This window comes from Dermacentor silvarum, chromosome 4 (genome assembly GCF_013339745.2).
Source record: "Dermacentor silvarum isolate Dsil-2018 chromosome 4, BIME_Dsil_1.4, whole genome shotgun sequence".
Taxonomy (NCBI): Eukaryota; Metazoa; Arthropoda; class Arachnida; order Ixodida; family Ixodidae; genus Dermacentor; species Dermacentor silvarum.
In genome coordinates, this window is record NC_051157.2 from 30,329,253 (window position 1) to 30,356,976 (window position 27,724).

At 45.1% G+C, this 27,724-nt stretch overlaps 2 protein-coding genes across 2 annotated transcripts in view; both read right to left on the reverse strand.

The window, feature by feature from the left end:
- LOC119449700 (relaxin receptor 1) overlaps positions 1-26,319 on the reverse strand; it is a 147,792-nt gene extending 121,473 nt beyond the window's left edge. The window contains exon 1 of the mRNA XM_037712939.2: positions 25,681-26,319. Within this exon, the coding sequence (XP_037568867.2) occupies positions 25,681-25,789 (109 nt within the window). The 5' untranslated portion in view covers positions 25,790-26,319. The remainder of the gene's footprint in view (positions 1-25,680) is intronic.
- LOC125944633 (segmentation polarity homeobox protein engrailed-like) lies at positions 25,966-26,613 on the reverse strand. The gene has a single exon (XM_049665168.1). The coding sequence runs from the start codon at positions 26,611-26,613 to the stop codon at positions 25,966-25,968; it is 648 nt and encodes a 215-aa protein (XP_049521125.1).
- Positions 26,614-27,724: the final 1,111 nt, after the last annotated feature.

Sequence of the window (27,724 nt, forward strand, 5' to 3'; positions counted from 1 at the left end):
CAGTGTGCTTTGACGCCCAGGCGTGGTGAGCCAGTCCGTACCGTTCTTTGAAGTCTGTAACATACAGCCTATCAACGTTCAGTGAATGCTAAGAAAGTTTTTTTTTTTTTTGCAATAGTTAGTTCTGACGTTCAGTGTGTCGTGGTCCAGTGGTATCCACAATTTTCCCAAATCTGCCATCGCTTCCCGAGCCTATGATGTGGTTCTCTCCACCGAGTCACAAAGCTGCACTCAACTATTCAGTCGAGGTGCCCAGTACAGGGCCGCGAGGTGCCGCCGACATTTGCGGTCGGGTGCCAGGTTGCCGTTCCCACCCGTCGAGAGCAGTTCCGTTAAGTCGCGCTTGCTACTACAGCAAGGAGTTCTATCGTTCTCCCTGATCAAGCAGCGGCTAATGCAGGTGCGATACGATGAGGAACGAGCAGCCAGCTCGCAGCGTCTGGGGAGTGGCAGATCCAAATCGCCGCACTCGTCTCTATAAAGAACATTAGTAGGCCGCTCAGATCCTATTGCTCTATCAGGGCAACGAATAGTGCGAATCGCACATCTGAACGCGTTTCGCAGGATCCACCATTGTTCGCCGTCAGCCAACACACCCACTGCTCGATTTCCTTGACTTAATTATTCGTGACGAGGAGTTTAAGGAAAAACAATTATCGCCTAAGCAGTGAAGGCCTAAGCGAGGAGTTGATGAGATGCGTTCGGAGAAAGTCGTTGCTCGGGAGGATCGCCCAGGCACAACTTATCCGCGATGCGATGGGCCGCTGGAACGCCCCGTGAATTGCGATGAGAAGGCGAGTCTCTCCGCAAGCATTGGTGGCCACAGTACTGGGAACTGCTCGGTCGGCGATGTTTTCGGCCGCAACGATGACAAAGAGAAATAGGTGGGGAGGAGTACAAGTGGATATGGTGTCGCGTGAGTAGCACGCAACTAGCCGAGTTGCCACCGCAGAGAGAGAGAGAAAGAGGAAAGGCAGGGAGGTTAACCAGAGGCGAGTTTCCGGTTTGCTACCCTGCACTGGGTATCAAACCATACAGGGGTTGGAAAGGGGGCAAAGCAAGAGAGAGAGAAACCAGCCTCTGTCGCAAGAAAAAAATTTTGCGACATCGACGCGACTTAACATCGCATCAGAACGCCGTGCAAGCGCTGCTGCGCTTCTTGAGATCGACCGGCCTGTGTGAACGTCTGTAATTGGAATGCCTGTAATTGGAATGCTTGTAATTGGAACGCCTGTAATTGGAACGCCTCTTCTGTTACCTGTTCCTGTTCTCTTTTCTTTTTCCACTGCGAAACAATAATGATGCTTATAGGGGCGTACGACTTGTTCTTCTTAAGAGCTTCCGAATAATGAGGGTCGTATTTCACGTTGCGCTCGTTCTTATTTCGACCTCCGGGTTCTGCGCCGTGCCGCAGACACTCTTGATTCCGCTGCAGCGCTGGACGGCCGGTAAATGGCCAGCCCCACAATGCGATGGCCCCGTCAGATCAGGCGCGAAGATCCCCCGTTGATGCCGCGACGTAAACCATCGGCGTTGAACCACAAAGGTATAGTAATGGTTAGCACGCGAAGCAGAACTTGCTGACAAAGTTAACTGACGCATTGCTAGATATGGCAATTTCGGCTGCGTTATATGAGCAGCATAAATTAAGAGAGTGCGAACGGGCCGAATTTGGCGTGCTAGAAGTTGTTTTTTCATCGTAGGGCGCGCATTCATTAGGGCTTGCTGGAATGAGGTCAGTGACCACAGTTGAATTATTCATGCAAACAGGCGTTAATGATTTCCGTAATTGTTTGCCTCCCGCATGCATATCTCTTGTACTGTATTTTGTGTGTTAGTGTTTAATTGTTTCAGACGCTTCAGGGGCGTCGAAAGTGTTTGTGGTTGTGGTCAATTGCGTGTTACTGAGCCGCCTCACCAAGTAGCTTTTTCGCCGCAATGCCCAGCGATTCGTTAATCCTCACTTTCATTCTCTTTTCTTCATCCTAAGCACGGAAAAATTACATTACAATACATAACAAACAATTACCTGCCATAATTATATAACAGTGAAACACAACAATTCCCCTTTCTCTATGTTTGCTACTTCTCTAGTTTCTTCACTAAAACTATAGGCCCGCCTTCACAAAGAGTTCTTACGCTATAGAACTACTTATCAAAGCAGATGCCAGCTATTCGTGATGTTGGACACTTCATTAGCAAAGGTGACCGGCCTGTTTCAAGCAGAACGCATAACAAACAAAAAGCTATGTGAATTCTGCCTCTAGTCCCTCAGATCACCACGCAATGCTTTTTATATATATATATATATAGTTTAGAGAAATTAATTTTTGTTATACTTTAACGTTGATTCATCGCCCCCATTCTCGGCTTTCTCACTGCGACTGTAAATGACGAATCACCGACCGTTTCTTTGTTTCGTACGTCGAGAGGGTTCCCTCCTTTAGTCCTGCCGTTATCAACGTCGTTCACTTCGTTCACTTCATCATCGTCGTACACTTATCATTCGTCGTCTTACACGCCACATTCGTCGTAGGGGCAGCTCTTACTTTGACATTTGCCCCGAACTTAACAACGGGCAGTGGCGCATGAACTCCTGGTGATGACCTGGTGATTTTCTTTGTGTTAATATTGCCATCATTCAGTTTACTACGCTGGTTTCTGCGCAAAACACAAGAAATACGAATAGCTGGCGAGTTTGTTTGTCCTTGTCTCTTTTGCTGTCATTTGCTGTCATTTGGGCGAAAACCAGTTCAGTAACCCGAACGATGTCGTACCGACCCGCGCCATTTGAAGCCTTTTTGTTAACATTGCTCAAAAATATTTTCGCATATATGAACAGAATGGCGAACCTGGCAGGACAACAAACAAATGACTGTCTGAGAACGTTTCCCTGCAGCAGGGGCAGGGTACGACGCATTGGTGTGCTCAATACCATAGAGAAAGAGAGAACGAGAGATGGGTAAATAACCTTTGCAGACATAGCGCGTCGAGATCGAGTGTATGTTTTACGCATACATGCAGTGTGTAGGGTTATGAGAGAGAAATCGGACTAGAATAACTGGCACTTTCAATTTGTACGCCGTGCTGTAAAGTGTGCATCTCCGTATGGGGGCGTTTCATGTCCGATCTGCGCCTCAAACACCTGAAGTAGGACATTCCTTGCATTGCTTAGCACAAGTAAAACTGACAGTTTGGTGAGTTGGCAATGGTTGATTTCATAGAAACGGTGCCACAGAAAAACACGAACACGGAATGGCATCACGAACACAAGCGCCTTGTTTTCGTAGTGTGATTCCGTGTTTGTATTATTATGTGGCGCCGTTTCAAATAAAATGCTTGACGTAGCTGTGTTTTTCCGTATTAAGTGGCACTTAACTATGAATCATATTTGGTGATCTCGGCTAAATTGGTGAGAAGCGGAGAAACCAGCTAAAGCTTAGCTAAAAGGCTGTCAGCGCCAGAAACATTTCGTGCTTAACCCTTTTACTGTCATTATAATAATAATTATTATTATTAGCTCCTCAGTCTCTGCTCGTTATTTTTTTATTCTCGTGTTGGTTCACCAGAAATTTCATGCTACATAGAAGCTGGTTCTTCATCGTCGATTTCTGCCATTTTCGTATTTATAAACAGTTCACTATTTCTTTCGTCTGCCAAAATGCGTGCAGGCCTGCCACACAGGTTCGCCACGGCTGCCCTGCCAAGACATTGCGACAGAGCACGGAGACATTCGCACTAATTTTTGTCAGAAACTTGAAAGTCTTTTGTGTTTAGATGACCTCCGCATAGATGGCACAATATGTACTCAATATTTATTTTTGCACGAGTTATTTCTGGAGAGGTAGCGAGTGCGCTGAAAGTGAAAAGTAAGTCTATATACACGCCAGTGGCACGGGTTGTGCGAGGGTGGCGGCCGGAGTTATACCGGGAGTCGCAGCGTAGGTGTTAAAACTGAATGAGCAGCCAAATTGCCGTATCCTCTACCCTGATTTTTTAAGGATAACATTTTTTTTCTTGGCGAGGGGTGAATACATCACTCTGTTCACGTTCGCCGTCTTCTAAGCAGAGTGTCTCTTTTTCTACTGTTATACGTGTAAGCCTGATGTCGGCAGAAAAATGAAGCGCGCTTCGTCGAATCACGTTCCGGAAAAGAAAGAAAAAAGGGTAAGAGGCAGGAACTGGTACATCTCGCGTACGATAGCGCTTCATATTTCGAACAATGCGTGCCTTCAACGGACTTGTGATGAAGGCATTGTTGCAGTAATCCACTCTGCCGTCCCATTTTGTAGTATGATGGTGGAAAGGCTCCTTATATGCTCTTCCGGCGGCAATGCTGTCGTTGCTGCTGTTGCCTCTATCACGGTTCTTTCAGAGCTACATTTTGGTCTCCTTCGTCTTCTTCTTTCTTTCCCCCTCCCCATTTTGCTCCTTTGTTGCATCATTTACAAGAGCTGCTTCCGGGTGTGCCCCACCACTTGCATACGAAATACGTCTGAACAACGGAAGTGGAATCTAGAGCAAGCGTATAAATTTTTAAGAAGAAAAATGTTTATCTTTTTACCGTTCGGTAGTTTGGTATGATCCGGACATGCGTCGAACATCATAATATCATTTCCGTTTCATTTTGTTCTCAAAAGAACACGCACATAAAGTTATGCACACCACTCTACATCGCTAGCATGTCCCAAGATGCGTTATGGAAAGCAACACTTTTCCTTACCTCACTAGCGTCACAATAATGAAGTGCCGTATTAGTAAGCTACTTAAGACAGAGAAATTGATAAATGAAAGGCAGGGAGGTTGACCAAGACTGAGCCCGGTTTCCTGCCCTACACGGGGGGAAGAGAAAAGGGGTGGAAAAAATTAGGAGAAGGAGAGAAAGTCCACTGTGGATATCGTTGACGTGGTAACAGTTTTCTATTCTATATCACTGACAGTGACTCAGTCCGAATAACAGACGGTCACTCAATCCTGTAGTTTTAAAAATCGCAGCAGCGCTTTTGTGTCCCTTTGTAGCTGCGATATGCGAGGCTTATAGTCCCAAGATCTTGTTCAAGGTGAACGGTTTTCTCTCCTAACTGATTTAGAGCTGCTGCAGAGGTCATGTCTTTCATTTTCAAAAGATGCGCAGTAGCACAGTAGGTGTTCTATATAGTCTCATCGACACCGCAGGCATTACACTCGGCGCTATCAGCCATTCCAATCAAACACGTATATGCATTGGTGAATGCAACGCCAAAGCGTAAGATTAAACGCTTAATTGAGACCCAAGTGGGATAGTATTTGGCCTAACGTGTCTCGAGTTATGCGTTCTGATGATCATTTCACTAGTTTAATGGGAAGCTAAACGCAAGAGCCCTAGACGCCATCCTGAAGACCACAATTTTTGCACATGGCACGCGCTGTCTATTTTAGGGTTCTCAGGGGTGAAACCAGACCCCAAAGAAACATACAACAAACCTATAAACTAACGCTGAAAGTAACGGATGCCACCAAGTGCACTGTGGGATCTCGGCATTCCTGCACGCATTACACTTTCTCAATGGCATCGCGATGGCAAAGGGAAAAAATAACTATAGAAACGACAACGAAAGCTATTGGTTGCCCCAGCCGCAATGTCGGAGTATGAGCGAACGCCTAATGGCGCCAAAAGCAGGCGTGCAGAACCAAGAGAATCAAAGTCGTTGTCTGAGCTGCGACAGAGAGCTATTTAGTCAATTTAAGGGTATTGCGAACAGTGTAAAACTGATTGAATCCCTCTTCCTGTTCTCCTGTGCATGGTAGCATGCAAGACATTTTCTTTCTCCCAGCCTTTCCTTCGTTTCTCCATCTCTCTCTTACACGCACTGCTTCCAATCTTGATAAAAGCGGTATTATCTGCAATCCGCAAGAGGAACCCTCTAACTGACCTATCATAGCCCGGTTTCATTTTTCTTTATTTCGTATCCTTTTTAACAAAATTTTTATAAAAGCGTAATGTTATTGCGACTAATATCAAGAGCAGTTGGCAACTTACCTAACACGCAGCGTTGTCTGTGTTATACATTATATCGTTGATATAACGAAACTCCGTGTCCCACATCCGTCAAACACCCGTCTTAGGCTATTCAATCTTTCGCGAAGCATCATTTTCTTTCTTTCATAACACTTTACTCAGAGTGATCCTTCACAGCACAACCGCTCACATCTTAACTAATGTAAGGGAAGCCTATTGACGAAGGCTGCGCAAGGAAAAAACCCTTCTACATCCTCGCGAAACCACCAATACACCAAAAGCATGTCATAGTTTTGAAGACATGTAAGCAGTCAAGACTCCAGCCTTCCGAAACAAGGCGGAGAGTAATTTTTCTTTTCTTTTTTATGTTGTGCTGTCTATCTCTCTCTCTCTCTCTCTTCCTTTTTTTTGCATGTTTCGGTAGATATGCATGTTTCAGCACGTAATTGATTGGTGACCCGTAAAGTCATGCGTGGTTTTTGCAATCAATGACCGAGCAATGAAGGGGCCACATTGCGCCTTGTTCGAGAACACTTTGTTGTGTTCCGTGAACGTCATTTCGCACGCCTGCTTTCTTCAAACCAAAGCTTATCATTGTTTCATTTTTAACCAGTCATGCAGCGGGGTCACTTACTCACATCGAACAGGGAACAGATTATTGTTGTTTTCGCGATGCAAGTTTCTGTTGTGACGAAAAGCACGTGCGTGTTTCTGTCTTGTACATTTCTGTGGAAAGACGTCGTACAGCCATATACGTTGGGTTGTTCTCATAAGCGACACTAACGGCATAAAAAAAGTATGTAAGTTGTCAATGTAAAAAAAAAAAAGCTGTATACTCTGCTTCGAGAGATTGTTCTCCGGTTGAGACTTTTTCCTTATTTATTTATTTGTTTATTGATTTGTTTGTTTATTGTTAATTCACCTATTTATTCCTCCTTCGGAATATGGCGATGCATACCGGCCAGAAGTCGTACCTAAGACTTTTTTCTCAACACCTGCACGTCGAATGACGCTCACCGGCTAAAATATGTCAAAAAAATACAATAATATAACTGTTGCATGCCGTACAAGATCCCAAACTAAATCACAACAAAGATGAGCACTCAAGAGCGCTCCTATCTAGCACTAACCCGCCCCGTTTTTTTTTTTTTCTGTTTTTTTTTCTCGCGTTTCATTGAACCATGTTTTATAGTTGTAAACTACTCTGCTATACTCCCATCTTTAAAAGAAACATGGTGTCGAAACGCGGTGTCCGACAAGGCACCTCTAAAATACAGCCGGGAGATAGGATGCAAAGATCGTCGTGTACAGAATGCCTTGCATAACACGTTTCGACGGTATACGTTGAGACTACTTTACGGAAGCATTTAACGGCTGCCATGCATCTTGGGTTATTCTACAACGCTGCCGTTTTCAATCTGTAATACACAAGTGCACAGTCTACTCCTATATGGTCGTGCAGATGTGTTCGATGTTTCGTTACCATGTTCATTTGGCGTGAGGGCACATAACACTGAGAAATTGTTCGTGTAACAGCCCAAGATATACAGCGGCCTCCATAGATCGAAAATAAAATTGTCTATATCGACAACAGTTTTCGTAAAATACCAGAGTTCGCCAACTGTCCAATGTTGAGGCACGCGCTACTTGAGATGGCATTCGTCGTAATAACCAAATGATAGCCGAGTCGATGGAGAACTGAAGAGGGCGCCACTGGTCTTCTACGCTGCAGCAACATCTTGACTATTACTAACTTGTTTCGGTTTAGTCTAATTGTGTTGTTTTTTAAACAAATAAGAAATGAAGTTTCCAGTAATTTCATTGATTCGGAGCTTTTAGTAAATACCAACTGTACCAGGTTTGCTGCTAACAATAACTTTTGCTAGATAAGGTTTGTACTAACTACGGGTAAATCATACTCATCCTTCTGTGCATTCACATTATGGAGTCATTTACCCGTGTCGCTAAAATCCAAAGTTTCTTTAATTGCATTCAAGAATTCATTAAAAGATTATTTGTTAAATTTTTGATGTTCGTGCTTCTTTTATACTAGATTTGTGTTTCTATATACTATGTTTATTTCTAAAACTCTTCGTTTGTTTTTTTTTTTTTTGTTTTTCAGGCGTTTTTGTGTTTTTTTCTTCCGTTATGCTTACTGTCATTTCTTACTTGATATATCGGTTCTATTGCTCGCACTGCTGCTAATCCTTGTATTATTTATATGTAATCTTTTCTGAGAGTCCCGTTGCAGTCTTGTACTTTATGACCCTCGTCTGTATATATTATATGCTGTAATTAAGCTCCGATGGAATAATAATAATAATAATAATAATAATAATAATAATAATAATAATAATAATAATAATAATAATAATAATAATAATAATAATAATAATAATAATAATAATAATAATAAACTGATTTATTTATTGATTCATCAAGAAGTTCTGCGAAAGCGGCGCTCATATACATGAGAAGTGTGAGAGCTTTGCTAATTAATAAATATTCTTCTGTGTTGTGCCAGAATTCAGGTAATAATATTCTATGGTGAAAACCTGGCGCAACGCTTTTTTCTCGCTTTTTTTTTTCTTCTATTTTCGCATTTTAAAAAAACTTTCATCTCTATAAGCTGCATAGATATGTTCGGTTCAAAGAACGAAACGAAAGCCTCCTTCCACAACGTTCCTACACGGGTTCTTTCTTTTTTTCTCTCTCTTCCTCTCTTTCTACATGAAAGAAAATGCGCTGGTAAGCACGCCGCCCCCAATAGCGATTAGCTATTCTAAGCTGCTCTATCGTTGCACACGCATCATTTGCACCGTTTCAAAAATACAGAACAGAGACATCTTAACGATCATGGCAACACCATCAGCTTATGCAGGTACGTTAATCATTGTTTCGATCGAACCTAATTAATTATTTAATTAGTATAAAACGTATCCGCCGCAGAGGCTCAGTTGCTATGCGGTTCTGATGTTGAACACGAGGTATCGGTTTCAATTTCCCAACCCTGGAGCCGCACTTCGATGAGATGGGCATGTATCGATCTTGTGATGCACATTTAATAACTCTAGATGGTCGAAATTAAGCCAGTATCCTCCACTACGGTACATCTAATAGCCCGCTGTTACTTTCGAACATGAAGCTCCCTAAATGGAATAACCAAGCCACTTAGTGCAAGAATTTATCAACTTCCCCGCGACGTAATACTCCATTTGACCGTTAGGGCTGTTCTATATTTTCTTTTTCTACTATGCACTGTCGCACTAAAAATGGCAAGTGTGACGGGAGCTAGAGATTAGAATTCGCATTCACGATGCTAAGACAGCTGCACGCACGCAGAAAAAAAAAACGCAGTTTTGTCATTTCCCAGTTTTTTTTAGCGTCCCCGCCTCTGGTTATCATGATTGACCAACATACGAGCCAATCATAATTCATTAATCAACAAACGAGCCAATCGTGATTTATTCTTACGCCGACTGAAAGCGTCACCAAGTCGACCCTTCGTTCGCTGACTCCAGGATGACTTCCACAGCCGTGTATTAATTGCGCGAATGCCCAAACACAAATGCAGCTACACATTATGGCTGTGCATCGAGAGACCATTTAAATATACGCTATGACAAGGTGTCTAGCTATGTTAATCCGTACTCATTACTGATGCTATGCATTTGTTGGTCTATGTTTATTTTGCTTTTATTTTCGTCAGTTTCCCACTTTTGTCCGCTGTATATTTCACTACATCAGCTAGCAGCACACTCCAGGCTGCCTAATGGAAGTAGTCAGCGTTAGGATGTCCAACCAGGCCTCGTGCTACAGGCTCGGCACACAAGGGAAATGCCACGACCTTCGGCAGGCGTTCTGAAAACAAAGTCCGACGTCAAAGCGGTACTTTCAAACTGCAGACGTCGCGTTTCGTCACTGGTTACTTTTGTTCGTTTGTTTGTTCTGCTTTTCATATGACGTACCCACCTTTATTTTTTTCCCCTGCTTCTCAGCTTGTTTATTATTTTTTTTTTAGTTCATTTGCTTCCTCCGTTTACTTGCATGCTTGCTTCTTTGTTCGTTCGTTCGTTCGTTCGTTCATTTGTTTGTTTGTTATTTGTTTGTTTGTTTGTTTGTTTGTTTGTTTGTTTGTTTGTTTGTTTGTTTGTTTGTTTGTTTGTTTGTTTGTTTGTTTGTTTGTTTGTTTGTTTGTTTGTTTGCTTGTTTGTTTGTTTGTTTTACTTTGCGTGATTGCTTCTTTCCTGGACAACAGGCCTGAAGCTGCGTTAGCCGCGATAAGGCCAGTAGGATTAGGTCGGCGGGCACTGTTGTATACGCACTGTCAGAATAAGTAATGCACAAGCAACGAAAAGGACAGGTCAGCCGTTTATCTTAATCTGGGAGGATGCAAAAAAAAAGCAATCCAGCCACAAGAAAAGGTCAAGCCATAGAGTTTCCTACACTTACTCGAGGGAACTCATGGAGCTGCGATAGTTCAGCCACCAGGAGAATGATGGCTTGTGCATGGATTTGTCTAATCTTCGTGCTTCGGGCTTCAGACGTTCTTGTGGCTCAGTTTATTACCCTTTATCTGGGCCTAAATTGGACTAAATATCAAAGCAAGTTACACTTTGTTTAATGCAGAAGGCAATAAGACTCTGCAAGCACGCATAATCTCTGCTAATTGCAGTGATTTCGCTTGTCCACGCATCTGTGGCGTAACGGTTTCAATATCTGGCTTCTGTGATTGAGGTCCTGTGTTCAAATACTGCCGTCGGACAATTTTAATGATGTTTATTTCGTTATTTATAACGCAGTACTTTCTTACAGACGACCACTTTGCAAAGTCATGAAGCCATTTAAAGGAAGAAGTTTAGGCAAATCCATGTCACTACCAATCATTCCCATGATGGCTGAACTGCCCTACTTGCTGCTCCCGTAGACACCAGCGCCACGCCCCCGTCTATTAATTATTGTATTATATTCTATGGTTCAAGCTGCTACCCTCATATAAGCGCGCATGGTAGCGTTTTCATTGGCCTTTCAAAGCGCGTATCTGTGCTGTGACGGCAACTTCTTCACTTTCAATGGGCAATATAATTGACAGTTGTTCAATAAGCGAACGGTTCTGCATGTGCTTTATCGGCAGAGATGAGCATTTTCAGTCGGCAAAAATCCACAGTAAACATAAATTCTGGCCTACCTCCTCAGCTACGTTGTGTACGCATGTCTGAAATAGACAGGTAAATGAAATGAAGGGTGTTGACTAAAACGCCTAAAATTTATTTTTCCATCTTCAGCTGATAACTTAAAAATGTCAATATTCCATTGGAATCAAGCCATCTCGAATATTTATCACATCGGAACATTTGACAATTTGAAAAGAATCGGAACTACATTAGTGAGTGATTAAATGAAAACGGCAAACTGAGTGCATCGCAAGTTATCGTATTGTCAATCCCGCATAGCGCTCGGACGGAGCAACTGCCGGCAACTTTTGCACTGCTAGGTCAGATAGATTTGCCTGCTACTCTCCTTCACCGCCCCTTCCTCGCGCAGAACGTACCGGACCAGCCAAGTGCAGCAAACTTCATGACCAGGTGCTGCAACAACATTATCAGCCTCTTTTTTTTTTTTTTCTTTACACGGCGGCAGACTGCACGGCCTCCCTCCTGCCATTGTCGACATCCCTTGCCCATCCATTATTATTAAAACGCTTCACTCACCATCTTCAGCTAAGTTGTGCATGAATTTGTACGTTTACTTGATCTATCTATAATATAAAAATTTTGTACCCTGCCCAATATGTAGTACTCTCGAAGTCGGGGGTCTTTTAAGTAAAGTCAAGTCAATTTAACTGAAAAATACCCCAGATATACAGAGATCAAAAACAGGCAACTTTTGGTATAAATCACCGGAGAAAAAATAATTAAACAAACGGTAAGGTTTAGCGTCACTGAAGCAGATGCCTCGAACTCTGACATTCCTGTCGTAGCCAAAACAATAAACTGTATAGGGCCCGAAGTTGCATGGTTCGCAACAAACGCACATCTCGTCGCGGTTTGGATCCCGGCCGCGACGGTCGCATTTCAATGGCGCCGAAATGCAAAAACTTTCATCGGCCATTCCACTCTGTGAAGGTGGTTGACCAGCGAAGCTTCTGCGGTGGTTGGTAGAGCTCTTACTCCCTATTTAGTAATTACGCAATATGTAATTAGATTCATTTTATGTAACTATGTGATTACCATGTATATCGTTTGTGCAAATACAGAGAGGTACACAATTTGCTCTGTGTTTGAAATTTTCTCTTTTCATCTAATTTATGTTGTCACGCAAGTGGTGATGGCCTTGTGGTCACTGCGATACACCGCCAATGGCTCCCGGACGACGCTGGTTAGGTTCTTGGCCAGTGTCAAAATTATACACGACCGTTGACGCATCGTCGTGGCCACTATAGGGTCACTGTAACACTGTAGACCAAACTGTTTGAGCACAATTAGGACAGCAGCCACTTGCCATCGGGTCGCGACACGTGGACGTTGAAATCGTTACACTAATTCACGATGACGGGCGTGTCGTCGGAGAGCCACCTTATCAGGTGCACACTACGTCACGCACTACGTCATAAATTCACAGAGACACATCGTTTGAGACACAGGTGGCCGTTAAACCGTGCTCCGACGGGAGCGCCGATGTGCGTTTGCTTTTGTTGTTGGCTCTTTCACTCTCACTTCTTAGGGGAGAGTTTTTTTCTCGCGGACGCCATAAAATACGGGATCCTAGCCATAGAAAACTTTCCTGTAAAACGCTCGCGTACTTAGATTTAGGTGAACGTCAAAGAACTTGCGGTATATCGGTACGCGTGTGCTCATGATCACGCCACGTATGCTCCTTCTCTGTCACGCGGCCGACATCGCCCACCGCTCTCGCCTAATGTATGTGGTAAGTAACTAATTTCTGGGGCTTTAGTGCCAAAACCCCGAGCTGATTATGAGGCACGCCTTAGTGAGCCACTAAAGCTGCCGTGGAGGGCTCTGCATGCGTTTATACGCGCTTGCGGCATCGTTGGTGTATATCCTCCTGCGACTTTCTGTCTGTCATTACGTTGCTTTCTTTAGCAGCTAGGTTGCTGAAACATGGAATAAAGCGTGTTTTAGTATCACCTGCCCTTTTTCTGCGGAAGCCCACAAACCCGACAAAGCACCCGGTAGTTAAGATTAATCCGCAGTACCCCACAAAGGTGCACCTTGTAATCAGATCGCGGTTACGGTGCGTAAAACCCCAGAATTCATTTTTTTTCTTCTGTTTAACACAGTTCGCAAGCAGAGACAGTGATCTGTACTGTGCAGCCGGAGTTCTGTAGTCGCGAGCGCGCCTTAAAAGATACACAATCGCGACACCACTTTCTGCCAGTTCTCGCGATCCTACCGATGAGAAACGATTGACTGGGATTCCAAATCGGGCCAAGTTCGTGCTTCGGCACCTTGATATCAGGGTCGTTTATCTTCGCTAATGACGGCTCCGCATATGGTTAACGAGAGCCGCAATATTCAAACACTTGATGACGGGTTGTCTCCGTAGGCGAGACTTAATTGCTCGTGAAATGGGCCGGTGATTAATGTTGGGCTGGGAAATCAAGAGCTTGCCTTAGGGCTGTGTAAGTGCGAAGGTTGGAATAATATAAAAGCAACAATTGTGTGCGTATACATTCGCTTCTTCCACTCCCTCTTGCGGACGTTTCTTCCAGAACGCTTAGAAACTTTCGTTAGGTATTAGCCGCTTTCTCGTGTAAAAAGTAATATTTGCACCCTCAAGTTCAAAACGATAGTGGGCTTCAAACCCATATGCTAGGGCCTACAACCTCGGTCATGAATTGCCTAAGGCAATGTTTAACACCTAATGTCAAATAGCTTGCAAGTCGTGGCCTCAAACCTCTGTTTGTGATCTTTTTTCGTTATTTTTTTTCTGTTTCTTTTTTTATTGTTCTATCTGCGACTGCATGCTCGCCGTGCACTGTACCTTTATTTTTTTTTACTCTATTACGCAATAAAGAGTAGCGAGATCAAGGTTCGGGGCCCAATCAGAATCACTATACGGCTTTAGTCTTGGTCTTCCCAGATACTGAACAATCGGAACCCAATAAGGTATTCAATCAAAATATGGCGGTTTTCAACTGTCCCATGGTATCGAGATTCATGACTAAGTCTGCAAGTCTGCCTTGACGGAACCTGACTGTATGTGGCTTACACTAATTCAGATTCAGTTGTCCGCCTCTCTAGTGTGCCACGAAGTTCCCAGAATGTCGCGTTCCGGAGCAGATACAGTTTGTTATCGACATCTGCAGCTGATACTGCCGCTGATGTAAAGCCTGCGGACAGACTAACCTCTCCAGCTTGCATTACAGCCATCATGTCCTTTTTGTATACAGTCTCTATGGGCACGCACCGAGCATCTTGGCTCGTATACGCTAGCTTTGGCTCACCGGCGCACCGAACGCACAGATAAGCGTGCAGCAAACGGTTATATCAGACACCGCCGTTAACACACGCCACGTCACATTAACAAAGCCGAACATAATCGAAATGTCGCTTCTGGCGATGGGTGAGTGAAATATCTTAATATAACAAAAACAGCCCACGAAATACTGTATGCAAATGCCTTATCTGACTCTTTTTTTTTCTTCATTTCTTCATTTTCGTCTTGCTGGCACAGGTGGTCGAGAAAGACATCGAAAATCCGCTCTAGGGCATAAAGCAGATCACGTAAAATTATGCGAGTCGACGATTCGGTGGTCCAATCTCGCGCCGTGATCAGAATACGTCGTGTGGGGCGTGCGCCGGCAGGTCGAGCTGACACGCCTTATCGTGAATCGTGGGTTCCCTTGAGGGGGCGCGGCGTATGAAATGCAAAAGTAGCAAAAGGTTACCCACGACCGCGCTTAAAGATCTCTCCCTGTCTACGAGTTTCCTTGCTCTCCGCAAGTGCTCTTGATGTGATTGAACTTGCCGATTACGCATTCCCTATAGGCCTTGTGCCGTTTAGAAAGACTTCAAGATTAGCTGTGAACGGCTATACCGGGTGGAAGGAATGAGCATGCTTCTCACGAATCGAGCGTCAAAATCAATTTTCTTTTTCCTCTTTCGAGACCTCCACATGCGCGAACAACATTCCAATCACGGCGTTCTGTAAGCTGCTCTCTACGTATCATCCTTTGGTATAGCTTCAAACAGCGGGTCACATTACTACATCATCTAGTACAAACCTAATCTGTACAGGTCGAACTGCATGCGGTACTCGTTAGCTTTGTTACATAATCTACCAATTTCTTCGTATTCTGTGAGCGCTCTGAGATCTTTATCACTGCGCTCACGTGCTCTGGGATCTACGTGCATTTCTTCAGAAAGAAGTTTCGTGCCTCAAAGTTTTTGTGGTTGTTGTTGTTTTTTGTAGGCGTGTTCGTAAGTGGAGCGAAGCGCGAGGTAAAGTTTAGGCCTCGTAGTTCTTCCATGGTATGATTGCAATATAAGGGGGCAATATTTTAAATGCAATGTAAACGATGCATGGACCGCAGCACCCTTATCCTTCCCGTTGCTCTTGTTTTAATATGACCCGTGAGATGAGATTGAACCAATATCTCTTACAGGATTATAATTTTCATTCCGTGCTTAAACAATTTTTTTAGGCGCTAGGGTTAGGACACCACTAGCGTGTATGTAGATGGACTTTCTTATGCCCATCATTCACAAGGTCCTGACAAATACTGAATCTTTCAGATGTTTATCTCTGGTTTATGAGTTCACTACATGCGCGCACCTACAGTGTGTGTCGTACAACGCTTATAAACCGTTCACCTTATTTCACTCTAGGATAGCAATATCACTGTTATGGCTGAGTAGAATATTCCCTCGCTATATTAGGCGTGCCTTTCGTACACATCTATCTATAGTATTTAGTTGAGGGGTACTGAACACGAGTCACTAGTATAGTGCACTTCGACGGGATGCTCTTTTTTAAAGCGAAGCTTTCTATGCTTAGGCGAAATCGTATATAGCTAGGCGAAATCACCCGTGTACAGAAAACTATCATCATCAGCATGGGTTGGAACGTCGTCGTCTTCTTCCGCAGCTGACTCGTTGGCTGCCCCTGGGGTTGCGCTCAAGCTCGTACTCGGCACGCGCTCGAGCCACTGCTCCCGCGTTCGTCGTCGTCGTCTTCTTTCACAGCTGCTGCGTTGCCGCTCATCATTCCAGCGTAGAATTTCACTTCTCTTCTGTCGTCGTAATGGGGAGGCCGCGTTTACGGGGGTATGAGCCATTGCTTAAGGGGTATGAGCCATTCATTGTCTTACATAACAGGACAGATTTAATTTTGAAGCAATTTAATTTCGAAGAATCGCAAGCGGCAATGGCGGGCGAATGCTGCTAACCACGCCGTCTAGCAAACTCGAGACATCGAACGCAAGCGACAACGGCGGACTGCTGGGCGAATGCCGTCAGTGACGTCGTTCTCTCCGTCGCAGCCGAACGTGCACATGTGTGTAACCTCATAATTGAGAAATACTTTAATGAATCCTCGGGATTAACTCAATGATAAACACCGGGTCCGCACGTTTCAGCTTCGCTGGTTAACCATCTTCACGGAGTTGAAGGGCCGACGAATTTTTTTTTCTCATTCCTTTTTCTTGAAATGTTTCATGACAAGTAAGCTTGTTTCTTTAGTTATTCTGGAATTAGGTGTCTTATAAAATTGGCTAAATACTGGCAAGATTTCATTTCGAAAAAATCTAGTCGGCAAATTATATATACATTGTTTCCTTTCTCATACTTTTCTTTCTTTCTTGCTGAGGGAAGGTGCTTGCGGATAGCCTTGGTGCCTTGAGGTAGCAGAGGAGGTAGCTGGTCAGGAACGCGGTCCACGCGCCGCCTTAGCTAAGTGGCTATTAATTCTCGTACGAGTTCATGTACAGCGTGACACGTACAGTGTACAGGATGTTCCGAAGTAGAATAAAAAGGTCATTTAGTTGGTGAGCGATCGTAGCGTAAGAAACAGCGCAAAAAGACAAGAAAAGAGAGAGGACACTAATGAAGGACACGGACGCAGCGCCGCATCCGTGTCCTTCGTCAGTGTCCTTTGCGTCCACGTCCTTTCTATTGTCCAGTTTTCGCGCTCTTTTTCACATGATACAGGATTTTACACATCCGCCTCTATGGCAGGGACTAGCAATATGGTAACATAAAATATTTTGCCGCTGCCTGCACTACGAGTATAGCAATGCAAAGCCAATTTTACATTAAAATATTAAGTACCGTAGACAAGCAACATTTAACATTAACATTTAACATTTAACAGAAAAAAAAAAAGGGGGGGGGGGGGGGGGGGGTACATGCTATCATCAGCGAAACTACAGCCAGAGAGCGGGCCTGGCAAAATGCAGCAGTTTATTTTAAAAGGAATTTAGTTTCATTGATTTACCCTAAGGGCCCAAAAAGACGTTGCATAAGGAGATGGAGGGGGAGGGGAGGCGACATAATTAAAATACAGGAGAATAAAAGATTAAAACGTACTGTACAAACCGTAGATCAAGTCAGAATGGCCAAGTAACTAAAAAGAAGGAAAAAGTCAGCAAACCTCAAGGTAACAAGGCATGTGTGAATGTTACAGTAACAATACAAGCCAAATGTTCAAGCGCAAAAGTCAGCAGGACGTCAGGGATCAAATACGATATAAATACTCAAGAAAACAGACGAGTTGATGGCCGCCACCGTAACCAAATCGGTATAGAGCATCGAATACGTCATGCGGCGTTTATGCTTACTGTTCTCACAGGCGGCAAGTTGCCTTTTTTTTCCGCTCTAACATTATTCTTTCTACTTTTCAGTTAAATAATGCAGGCAACTTCACCCAAGGTATCTCTCGCGCCTCAATCACCTGGATTTCCCTAATCTGTCTCCCTTAATGTACAAAGGACATGTTCTGTCATGCAGTCAGTGGGATTAGCCGACCTCTTCGCAATGACAGTAAAAAAAAAAAAAAAAAAACTTTCTGCCTTCAGGATCGGCTGAGTGCACTGCCAGTCGGAATGGTCGGCCAATGTGTCGTCGAATAATAAGCACTCGTAGTCACCAAGATTTCCTCAAGATGCTAAATATAGTTACGTTAGTCATGCAACCACGTGCTGTCGCTGAATGTTTTATGCAACGTTTAACCGAGCGATGCATACTTTATCAATAAATAAACAGTTGATTTGGACAAGTGGCCAGCCGCTGCTCTTCGAAAACGTCCACTTGTCGCTCTAAAAAAAAAAAAAAAAAAAAAAGATTTTGGAGGCTAGTCATACTGTTGACTAGTATTATATAGGGTAGGAAATGAACGTAAAGTTTCTTCTCTGTCGGAACATCATTGTATGTTGTATTTTTCAATGCGTAGCATTATTGGTCCGAAAATTCCGTCCATCCGTCCGTGGTCAAAATATATGGGCCGACCCCGGAGATAGTGCAATACCGGGCAGACCTTGGCCCGGTATTCAACCTTTTCCCAATACGAGGGGAGAATGCGCGTTTTAGGCCGATTTTGTGCGCGTTAGACAACGGCTGGCAGGTGTGGCGTGATAACGACTCATGGTCCGTGCCAACATTATGCGCATCGGTGCAAAACAGTCTACGCGTCAATCTAACACCCTCTACGGACGACTACGTGCCTACCACAAGAGAAGGAGGAGTCATTGATGCCGCAAACGTGAAAACACTGAAGTGCGGGACGTACTTCAGCACTCCGTATACTCAGTATACTGGGACCAAACACGTACAAGAGGAAATACGATGAAGATGCACAAGACTCACACAAGAGGAAAAGAGAAGACTGCACGTGTGTGGAATGTGAAATACAGACTACGTGAGTATATATATATATATATATATATATATATATATATATATATATATATATATATATATATATTGTTGCCATCACCCGGAAAGATCACGTGCTCGTGACGCCTGCGGCAGAAAGGATGTTCCACATCCGCCCTATGGTTTGTGAGTGGTGGCTAACACTCCCAGGGTTAGTTCTAGTTGTAAAACATAAATACCCCAGAAATTGGATGGGAAAACGGCTCCGCGGTAGCTCAATGGTGAGAGCATCGCACGCGTAATGCGAAGACGTGGGTTGGTTCCCCACCTGCGGACAGTTGTTTTTTCATGCATTTTCATTTTACATTAATTTATCATTTCTTTAATTCAATTAATAAGAAGTAAGTTCCCCTATGTTGTCCTTGGTGTTATTGTTTGTTGGCTTCTTATGATATACTATATATATATATATATATATATATATATATATATATATATATATATATATATATATATATTATACGTTGTCTTTAATTCCATACACATACGCAAACATTACTCTTCCCACAATACGCGTACACAACAACCGCAACAACACCAGAAGCAAGCCGAAGCTGAGTATAACATTACGTATATATTCGATAATACCCGTTCAGGGAGGTTCCGCAAATATTTTTTTTATTTCTTCTTTTATTGAAGCAGTAAGATATGGCATTATTTCTGGCTTGTGACTTTGTTTATAGCATTGCTGATGTTTGTCACGTTTACAAAAGTGTTCCTGCAAACCTGTTTCCTCCATTTTGGCAACGACATTACTTACGTCACGGGCTCCGAAACTTTCTGGCCTTAGAGCCCCCCCTTCCTTTATTCTTTCCCATCGACGTGCTTATCCACGCCCTCGCGATGATTGTTGCGAATAATTAATTGAACCTTTTAAAAATAAGAACGTAAGACATGCACAAATTAATGTATCATTTAGACAGTCGAATAAGGTACCCAAATGGAGATGGGGTCGGACTTGCTTTACTCGCTCGCCGACCCCTAAAATCCCATTCGCGGAACCCAGTTTGGGAACCCCCGACTTAAGTTAATACAAAACCATATAAGCCTAAGGTATTAAATACCGCATTCATCGATGCAACATTTGGTTAATTATTTTCCACTTCGTGCAGCATTTCATCAATTCATTCGTTAATTCATCATTCGTTTCCCGAGCACCACATATTTCTATTGAATATTTTATGGTTAAAGATGTGTGTGTCACCGCTGCACGAGGCCTCGCTCCACACGGGCAAGCGGGTCAGCTCAGCAGCTTCCACATTACAGAAATTCTGTGCCATTTCAGACCTGATTGTGATTGGAACGCCTTTTCAATTACCTGTTATCTGTTACCTGTCCCTGTTTTTTTTTTCTCTCTCTCTCTGTCTCTTTGTCATCCTTCCAACCCCTGTATCCCCCACCCCAGTGCAGGGTAGCAAACCGGAAACTCGCCCCTGGCTAATAACCTCCCTGCCTTTCCTCTCTCGCTCTGTCTCCGTTCAGATCTCATGCCACGCGTGAAAGCGGAAAGCTAGCTCTACAGGTGACGGGCACCACTTTTAGGCAGTTTTATTTTAGCGTACACAAACGCTTCGCGCATGTAAGCCAGTTGCGTATCAAGAGTGCGCATGCGTAGAACGTAACCGAAACTTTAGGATTTGCTCGTGGGATTTGCGAGCTCTTGTGGAGCGGTCTCGCGAGATCCCGTTGAGGACGACCAGCGTCGGAGCGTTTACGTTGGCAAAGGGAGCTGTGGCGGTGAAACCACAATTTAGTCAAGCTTCTGCAATGCTGCACTAGATGGTGCTGAGAAACACCGTAAATCAAGACAACATTTTTAGAGGGCTGCCGGTCTTGCGACGCATACGGAACGTGCAAGTAAAAGTTGGCTGACGAAAAAACTTAGTGCGTACACAGCACCCTTGCGTGACGCGTAGCATGTACGGACTCTAAACTAAAGCAATCTATTTTTCAAGCATAGTTTCCGGTGTGGTCACTATCTCCGCGCGTGATGTCACGGCACAAAACGCTCAAGCCACTCGAATCTACTGTCAACCCCGGGAGCAGCGGGTTGCCTTCAGAACGTTTTCAGTCCCGAGTGCAAGATATTATTAACGCTGGTATACATCAAGGTCGTGCTTTCGTTTTCTAGTGACGGAAAATGTACTGATAATCTACTAAAATTTCATTTCTCTAACTTAAAGATTACCTTGTATACGAAGGACCCTTCAGCTTGGTCGGATTGCATCAGAGAAGTCACTAACGATGTGTGTTCTGACTCGCTGACAGCGTAGGTGGCGAGAGCTAGATTGCATGCCCTTGAACGTATTGGCAGGATACCCATCACATGAATGAATTGTCTCAGTGGGCATTACGCCACACTAAAGTGAAAGCAGTGAAAGTATCCCCAAGAATGATTGATTCAGAGTACGGCCCCTAGAGTGGCCCCATAGAGAACGTCTTTAATTTACTTAGGATGCTTACATATGACAAATCCTGCTATCAAAGTGCAGATCATGACTGTGGAAAAAGAGAATACGGTGTTGAATAAACGATGATTGTTCGGGTTGTTACCTGTGTGCAATTATAATTACCTAGTCTGTTTTGTTTTTTTTTCCTTAGATTTTTTTTTTCTTTTTGCGGCAGTCAGAGAGAGGGAGAGATAAAAGGATAAATAAACGGGCAGGGAGGTTAACCATGACTGAGCCCGATGAGATATACTCTTCCTTGGGGAAGGGGAGGAAAAGGTTGAGAGATAGAGAGAAAATTAAGCGTTCATATGCAATGGAATCGCCGACGTAATGAAAATTCTCAGTGATGTGTCACGTACGGTCACTCCGTCCGGTCGCCTTCGGGAATAGCAGCAGTGCTTCTGCGGCTTTCTGAAGGTGTGATAGGCAAGATCATGATCGTGTCTAATGAGAAAGAGCTTCCGTCCAGCTGGTTTAGGGCGGCGTGGAGCGCAAGCGTTTCGTTTTCGAAGGACGGGCCAGGGACACAGAAAGTGTTCTGCAGTTTCGCCTTGCGTGTTCCATCCTGTCCGCGGCGGCCGCGTTTCGGTAAGCGCGAAATGTAAAAATCCTCGTGTACATATACTTATCTGGACGCTGAAAAAAAAAAACAGGTATAGTCAAAATTACTCAGGAGTCCCACACTATACGGCTTGCCTCAGAATCAGATCGTGAGTTCGGCACGTAAAACCCCATGATTGCAGTTTCTTCACCACCACAGTCATTGCATTCGGCGCTAACAGTGATGCATGGGTAAGCCTGTAAGTGCGGCTACTACTAGTAAGTACTCGTAAGTAGGTAAGATCGACCAGTTCCAATGGCCCGATCAATAACACTTCCCGCAGCCATGTACTCAGCAGCACATAGCAATATTTCTATGACGCGTCTCGTTCCCTGGAAGCGACTGGGCTTGGCGCTCCAGGGGCCACTCGCCGTCAGCGACTCGGAGCCGCCAACGGTGACCGATGGGGCACGGGAGCCGACTAGGGGATGTGTTGCAAGTGCGGTGAAGTAGGAAAGGCAAAAGAGCGAAAATAAAAAGAAGTCTTTCCTCGCCATTTCTGAATTTGCCTATTCTTGCACGCCTCCGTAGGCTGCCCTTCTTTCTCGACTGCCTTGTTTTTTTCCCCCTGGCGTTTACTTTGAGCGTTTCTCGCCGACTTGGCACAACCTGTGCACCTCAGCCCTCTCGCGAGCGCGTGACAGCTTCGAGAGGGCGTGACGCACTTTAACCACACAGATTTGTCGGGATGGTGCTCCTCGGTTCGTTTGGTTTCGTCGTCGTCGGTGTGGTCTAAACATGCATCTCGAACCTGCTTTTACTCTGGGTTGATGTTCTAAGCACTGTGGACAGCAGCTCAAAAGATTTAGGAAGGGCCACTAAAAGGAAAACCCTGAGTGCCAACTTAAACTGCGTTAGCTGGACCAACTATGTCGCTTAATGTAAACGGTGGTGGAGCCATTCGAAACGGAAGCGAACCGAAATAGAAGGGGTGGCGCTGGGCTCGAGGCTAGAAACGTGATGCACGAGGCTACAGGCAGGAAAGCTAAATCTCCCGGTGAGAGAAAAAGAAGAAAAACAAAAACATGTAACGTTGTAATGTATGTGGTTCTAAAATTCCAATTATGGTCTACACGTTTAAATCACACGCCGGTATTCACAAACCGGTATTTGTTAGAAGCGTGTCACGCAACTCGCTCCATGGCGAATAGCACGTGATGCGGTTCCATTACGGCCCTTTGGCTCTTCGCAACATCCTAGAACGTTCACATTATTTAAGAAGCACTTTAGTTGGCCAAGCGACGACGACGTCCATCTCGCTCACTTCTTTATCCTAGCGTAGACATAGCCACTGACCAAGCCTAACACATGTACCTTTTCGAACTGCTGCCACGGTGCAGCAAACAGCTCTGATGAGGGTTAACATGAACAGAGAGAAAGAATACCGACTTTTTCTCTTTCTTCCTCTCTGGCCCAGTCTATTATGATTGAGTACGCAGGATGCATGCGAACGTCTACTCGTAAACAGCTCATGGCTTTCTTAGTTTTCCTCTCTTAACGGTAAGGAAACAACGCCGTCGTAACTCCACGCTCCTCAAGTTAGCAACTATTAACAGCTCAGCTCGCCCTCCCTACCTCATTCGGCTAAATTATGAAGAAATAGTGAAAAAAGCTTGCAACTAGGAATCCAAACACCCACTCCGCGTCCGCAAGCGGCTGTCGAGTAGTCCGCCACCCTTCCGCTATCGATTCGCCTGACGCGCGCGCGCGCGCGCACCGCCTGTGCAACAGGTGCGAGCGTCATTCAATCTTTCGGAAGCGCGAAAACTGACACGTTTCAAGCCCAGCGTGTGGCAACGACGTGCAGAAGCCACGCGCTTGGCGCAACGAACGACGATTTCCTCTCTGCCGACTTCACCACGTGTTCCGGCGTTGAGGGCCGGCGCGCCAAACGTGAGGCTCCGCTGGAGCCCGCAAGCTATGTGCTTTGCCGCCGGCGTCAATGGAGCGGGAGCCTCGGCGGTCCTGTTTATACGAGCGTGCTTATATATACGGCCACCGCAGCAGCGCGTGTGTGGAGTGGCATATCAATGAGTCGCGTGGTTTTTTGCGGGACAACAATCGATCGCTGTCATTATCGGTCATTATGGGCGTTCCCGTACACGGCCAATAATTGTCAGGGTAACGACCAAAGCGCCCAATTATCACACGTGTGCAGAACGACATGCTTGGGCGGAAGAAAATAGATGAATCAGGGTCTGGGTCGGTGGCAGGGAACGAGCTTGTTTGACAGATCCAATCGACTCTTGCTTGTTTAAGTGGCCAAGCTGTCCAAGAAGAAACTGTTTGCTCCGCATAGCGCCACCACGCGTTGACCGGGAACAGGAAAAATGAAAGTGGCTGCTGCGAGCTTTTCGCCACAGCGTCCCACGTGATCATGTCCCACCACACTCTTAAATGTGAGTTATGATCAGAGGGTGTTCCTGTGGTCACTATATTTTAAGTTGCCCTCATCTCTTGTGTAACTTGTTAAGTGTACAGTGTACTGCAAGTAATCGTAAGCGTCCATGCGTGTGGGCTTATAAGAAGCAAGACTTTAGTATATGCAGATGTAAGTGTGCACGTATCTCCAATCCTCATTCCTTCAACTACAGATGAATCTGAAGGTGAGTAACATGAACTCTTTTCTGGTGAACTAACAGTTTCAATTCAACAGTAACTCAAACAAGCGTTGAGCTTAAATTTACAAACAGAGAATTCCACGTGACGATTTTATCCGCCCATTACAACAGTTGGTAAGAGAACTGCAACGTCGACATTTTTTTATTGAAATGAAAATTTATCACCCTGGAATGGCTACGGCTATTCACTTCCACGCAATAGTAATAACGGTAAGGAAAATATTGGAACATAAGAACAAATGTCACAGGTTTGGGAAATCTAATGCGAAGTTTGCTAAAGGAAGTAAATGGAGTAAATAGACCTGGATACAGTGAAACAGACAAAAAAGTAAGGCGAGGACAAGTTGCGCCACAATAGGTCTTTTTTTTTTCTTACTTGCACTATACATTGCGATCCAACTGGATTGATACTGCGAACAGGAGACACATGATCGAGCTTGCGTGTTCCCCGTCCCGCCTTTTTAATGCCTAGTTCACCCGTGTTTTTCGTGCTCTTTCCAGCACGGACCCTAACCAACAAGCCCAAGCCAACACACTACCAAAAAAAAAAAAAAGAAAAAAGGAAGTCACTCAACTCAGACATCACTGAGGAAAATCTTACTACATTTTCCCTGAGGAGAATCGCATGATGGCGATCTCGTCGCTGTCCATTGCAATTAACGACAACGCGACTGCAACTCTAACGGAACTTTTTTTTTTCGTTGTTCCGGTTGTTTGATTACAGCTTCCACCTAACGTCATCAAAAATGAAAGTGCACCTTCCTCGCCTTATCAGGTTGTAAAACATTGCCACCCTCTTAACCATGAGCCAGGTGATTTGGATAGTAAAAGGTGAGCAATCGGCCGATCGCGAATGGAGATAGTACTAAAGGAGATTCATGGGACGTAAGGAAGGCAGATAATGATCTCAAAAGTTGACAGAAATAAAGTTTCTGGAATAAAGCCTTGTTCCCAATAAGGCCTCCGTGCTGGAGCCGGCACGTTAATTTTACTAGCTTTCCTGGTACGTGTCTATCATTTCCTGGCCTTTACTTTATCGCGCATCGCCTATACGTGACTGGACTCCGTTATACCAGAGTCCTCTGGTTATACAACGATTTTTTCGAGAAAGACTCACCTTCATCCAAGCAGCAACAACGACAGGCGCACACCAGCACGGCGAATCCGACCAGGGCGACCGGTCGCCTGCGCTCCGGACACCGACGCGTCATCGTCGTCGTGGTCATCGCGTCACCGTGGCCCACCACCAGTTCTACACCACAGTTCCGTCTAAGTTCACCGCCCAAGAGCCAACTCAGTCCAGCAGAGTCGAGTCGTTCTTTCGACGCGACACGGGGTCCCGAACCCGCGTTGACTTTCAGCCCACCACCGCCACCGCCGCCGCACCACCAGCTCACGCTCCTCAATCACTCGTGCCACCCCACAGTTCCACGAAGAGAAAGCTCACCGAAGCACCGCCGGCGGGGGTTTCGGAGGAGTGGAAAGAGAAGCGAACACAAAAGTCAAAGCACGGCCAAAGTGTTGTGGTGGGGAATGAGGGAGGGGGACGCGTGCTGACCGCCTGTTGCGTTCTTGCCCGGCCCGTCTCCTCAGCCGGGTTCGGTTCGGGCCACCGGCAGCGCGCTCCGGCGCATGTCGCGGGTTCGCTGCTGCTGCTGCCTGATGTTTCGCGTCGTCGACTGTCCGTCCGGGGTTCCTCTTGCGCGCCCGGTCCGGCGGCGGGCGCAGAGGCTGCGCGCGCTGTGGCCTCGGGCCTCGGGTTCTCTCGCTCAAAAAGCCTCGCCTCCGGCAGCGGCGGCGGCGGCGTGCGCCTCGCCGCTAGCTCCGCGCACCGGCCCAGTGTTGACGTAATGGTTCGGCGAAACGCCACCGCTGCCGCCGTCGGTGGTGGAGGAGGAGGAGTGCAGCGCGAGGAAAACGGGCAACCGGCATTGGGGGAGGGCGAGCCGGCGTGGCGGCTTCGGCGTGGAGGAAAGGAAAGGGAAATGTCAGCTGAATTTGCTAACCACTTCGCCAGACTGACTGAGCCCGCAGAGTCTTCCTGACACATTGAATGAACTTCATCAAGGTGAAAGCGGAAGAAGTTGCTTCTCAAGGTGATTGCGAAAGGTAAAAACAAAATGCCTGCAGAGTTGTGGTGCTTAAATGTTACTGGGGACGAAGGAGCAGTTAATGCTCTAATACCCTCTCAAAGTCCGCGTGAATCTGCTGCATTTTTAAATCTACTTGATTTTCTTTTTTTTTCACTTCACACACCGACCTATGGAAAGATTACGTCATCACAGAAACTCTTCTCGCGTATATTGGAGCGCGTCTCCTCCCTTCTACACATCTTCGTTGTCTATTTCGTACAGCGTTGCGCTGATTAACGAACCTGCCTGCATTACTTAGTCTATGCTCTCTAGCTTAATTATGTCCTGTAGACCACGTGCGCGAGGTAATAGGTATGGCACGCTCGTCGCCCTCACTAGTTCTTAAGCATCATGCGTTCGTGCAGTCGCTAGGTGTCAGCGTGGTTGTCTAACAAAGTTCACAACTTCGCGTAGTACGCAACTTGCTAATTACTTAGTCCTGAGTGTTTCTTCTGCGTTAACAGTTAGCGTAGCTGCTACGTTTCTTAAATTATTTTTTGAATAAGCAGTTCCAGAAAGCATTCACTCCACTTTACTTTCCTGTATAGCCCCCAAAGCGTGCCTCCTCGCAAACGCACAATGCACTGCGGGTAAGCCAAACCAAATGAGAGAGAAAGCATTCATTTTTACTTAACTCTTCTTTTTTTTTACATCTTTGTTCTGCTTCATGGGCATCAATGTTCTGCAATAATGTAGTTAGTCATCTACTTGCATGTAGGCATTTTAACTTTTTAGCTACAATAAATAAATATCGAAGCTAATATAATTGCTACAGTACCTGATGTCTACAGGTATCTGCGACCATTTACAGGTTCAATCTGCACCCTCACGTTGACTAGGGGCCGTATTCTGAAACGTTCGCCTAGGCGAAATCAGCATGCGCGCTGATTGGCTGGTTGAGCAAATTGAATGACGTCGGGCTCAACCACCCAATCAGCTCATCCAATTTTGCTAAAACAGCCAATCGGCGCACGCCTGAAAGCGAAAAAAGAAATTTCGCCTAGGCGAACGTTTCATAATACGGCCCTA

Excerpts from the sequence above, each read along its gene's own strand:
- LOC125944633 (XM_049665168.1), bottom strand. The coding sequence starts at position 26,613 with ATGTGTCAGGAAGACTCTGCGGGCTCAGTCAGTCTGGCGAAGTGGTTA.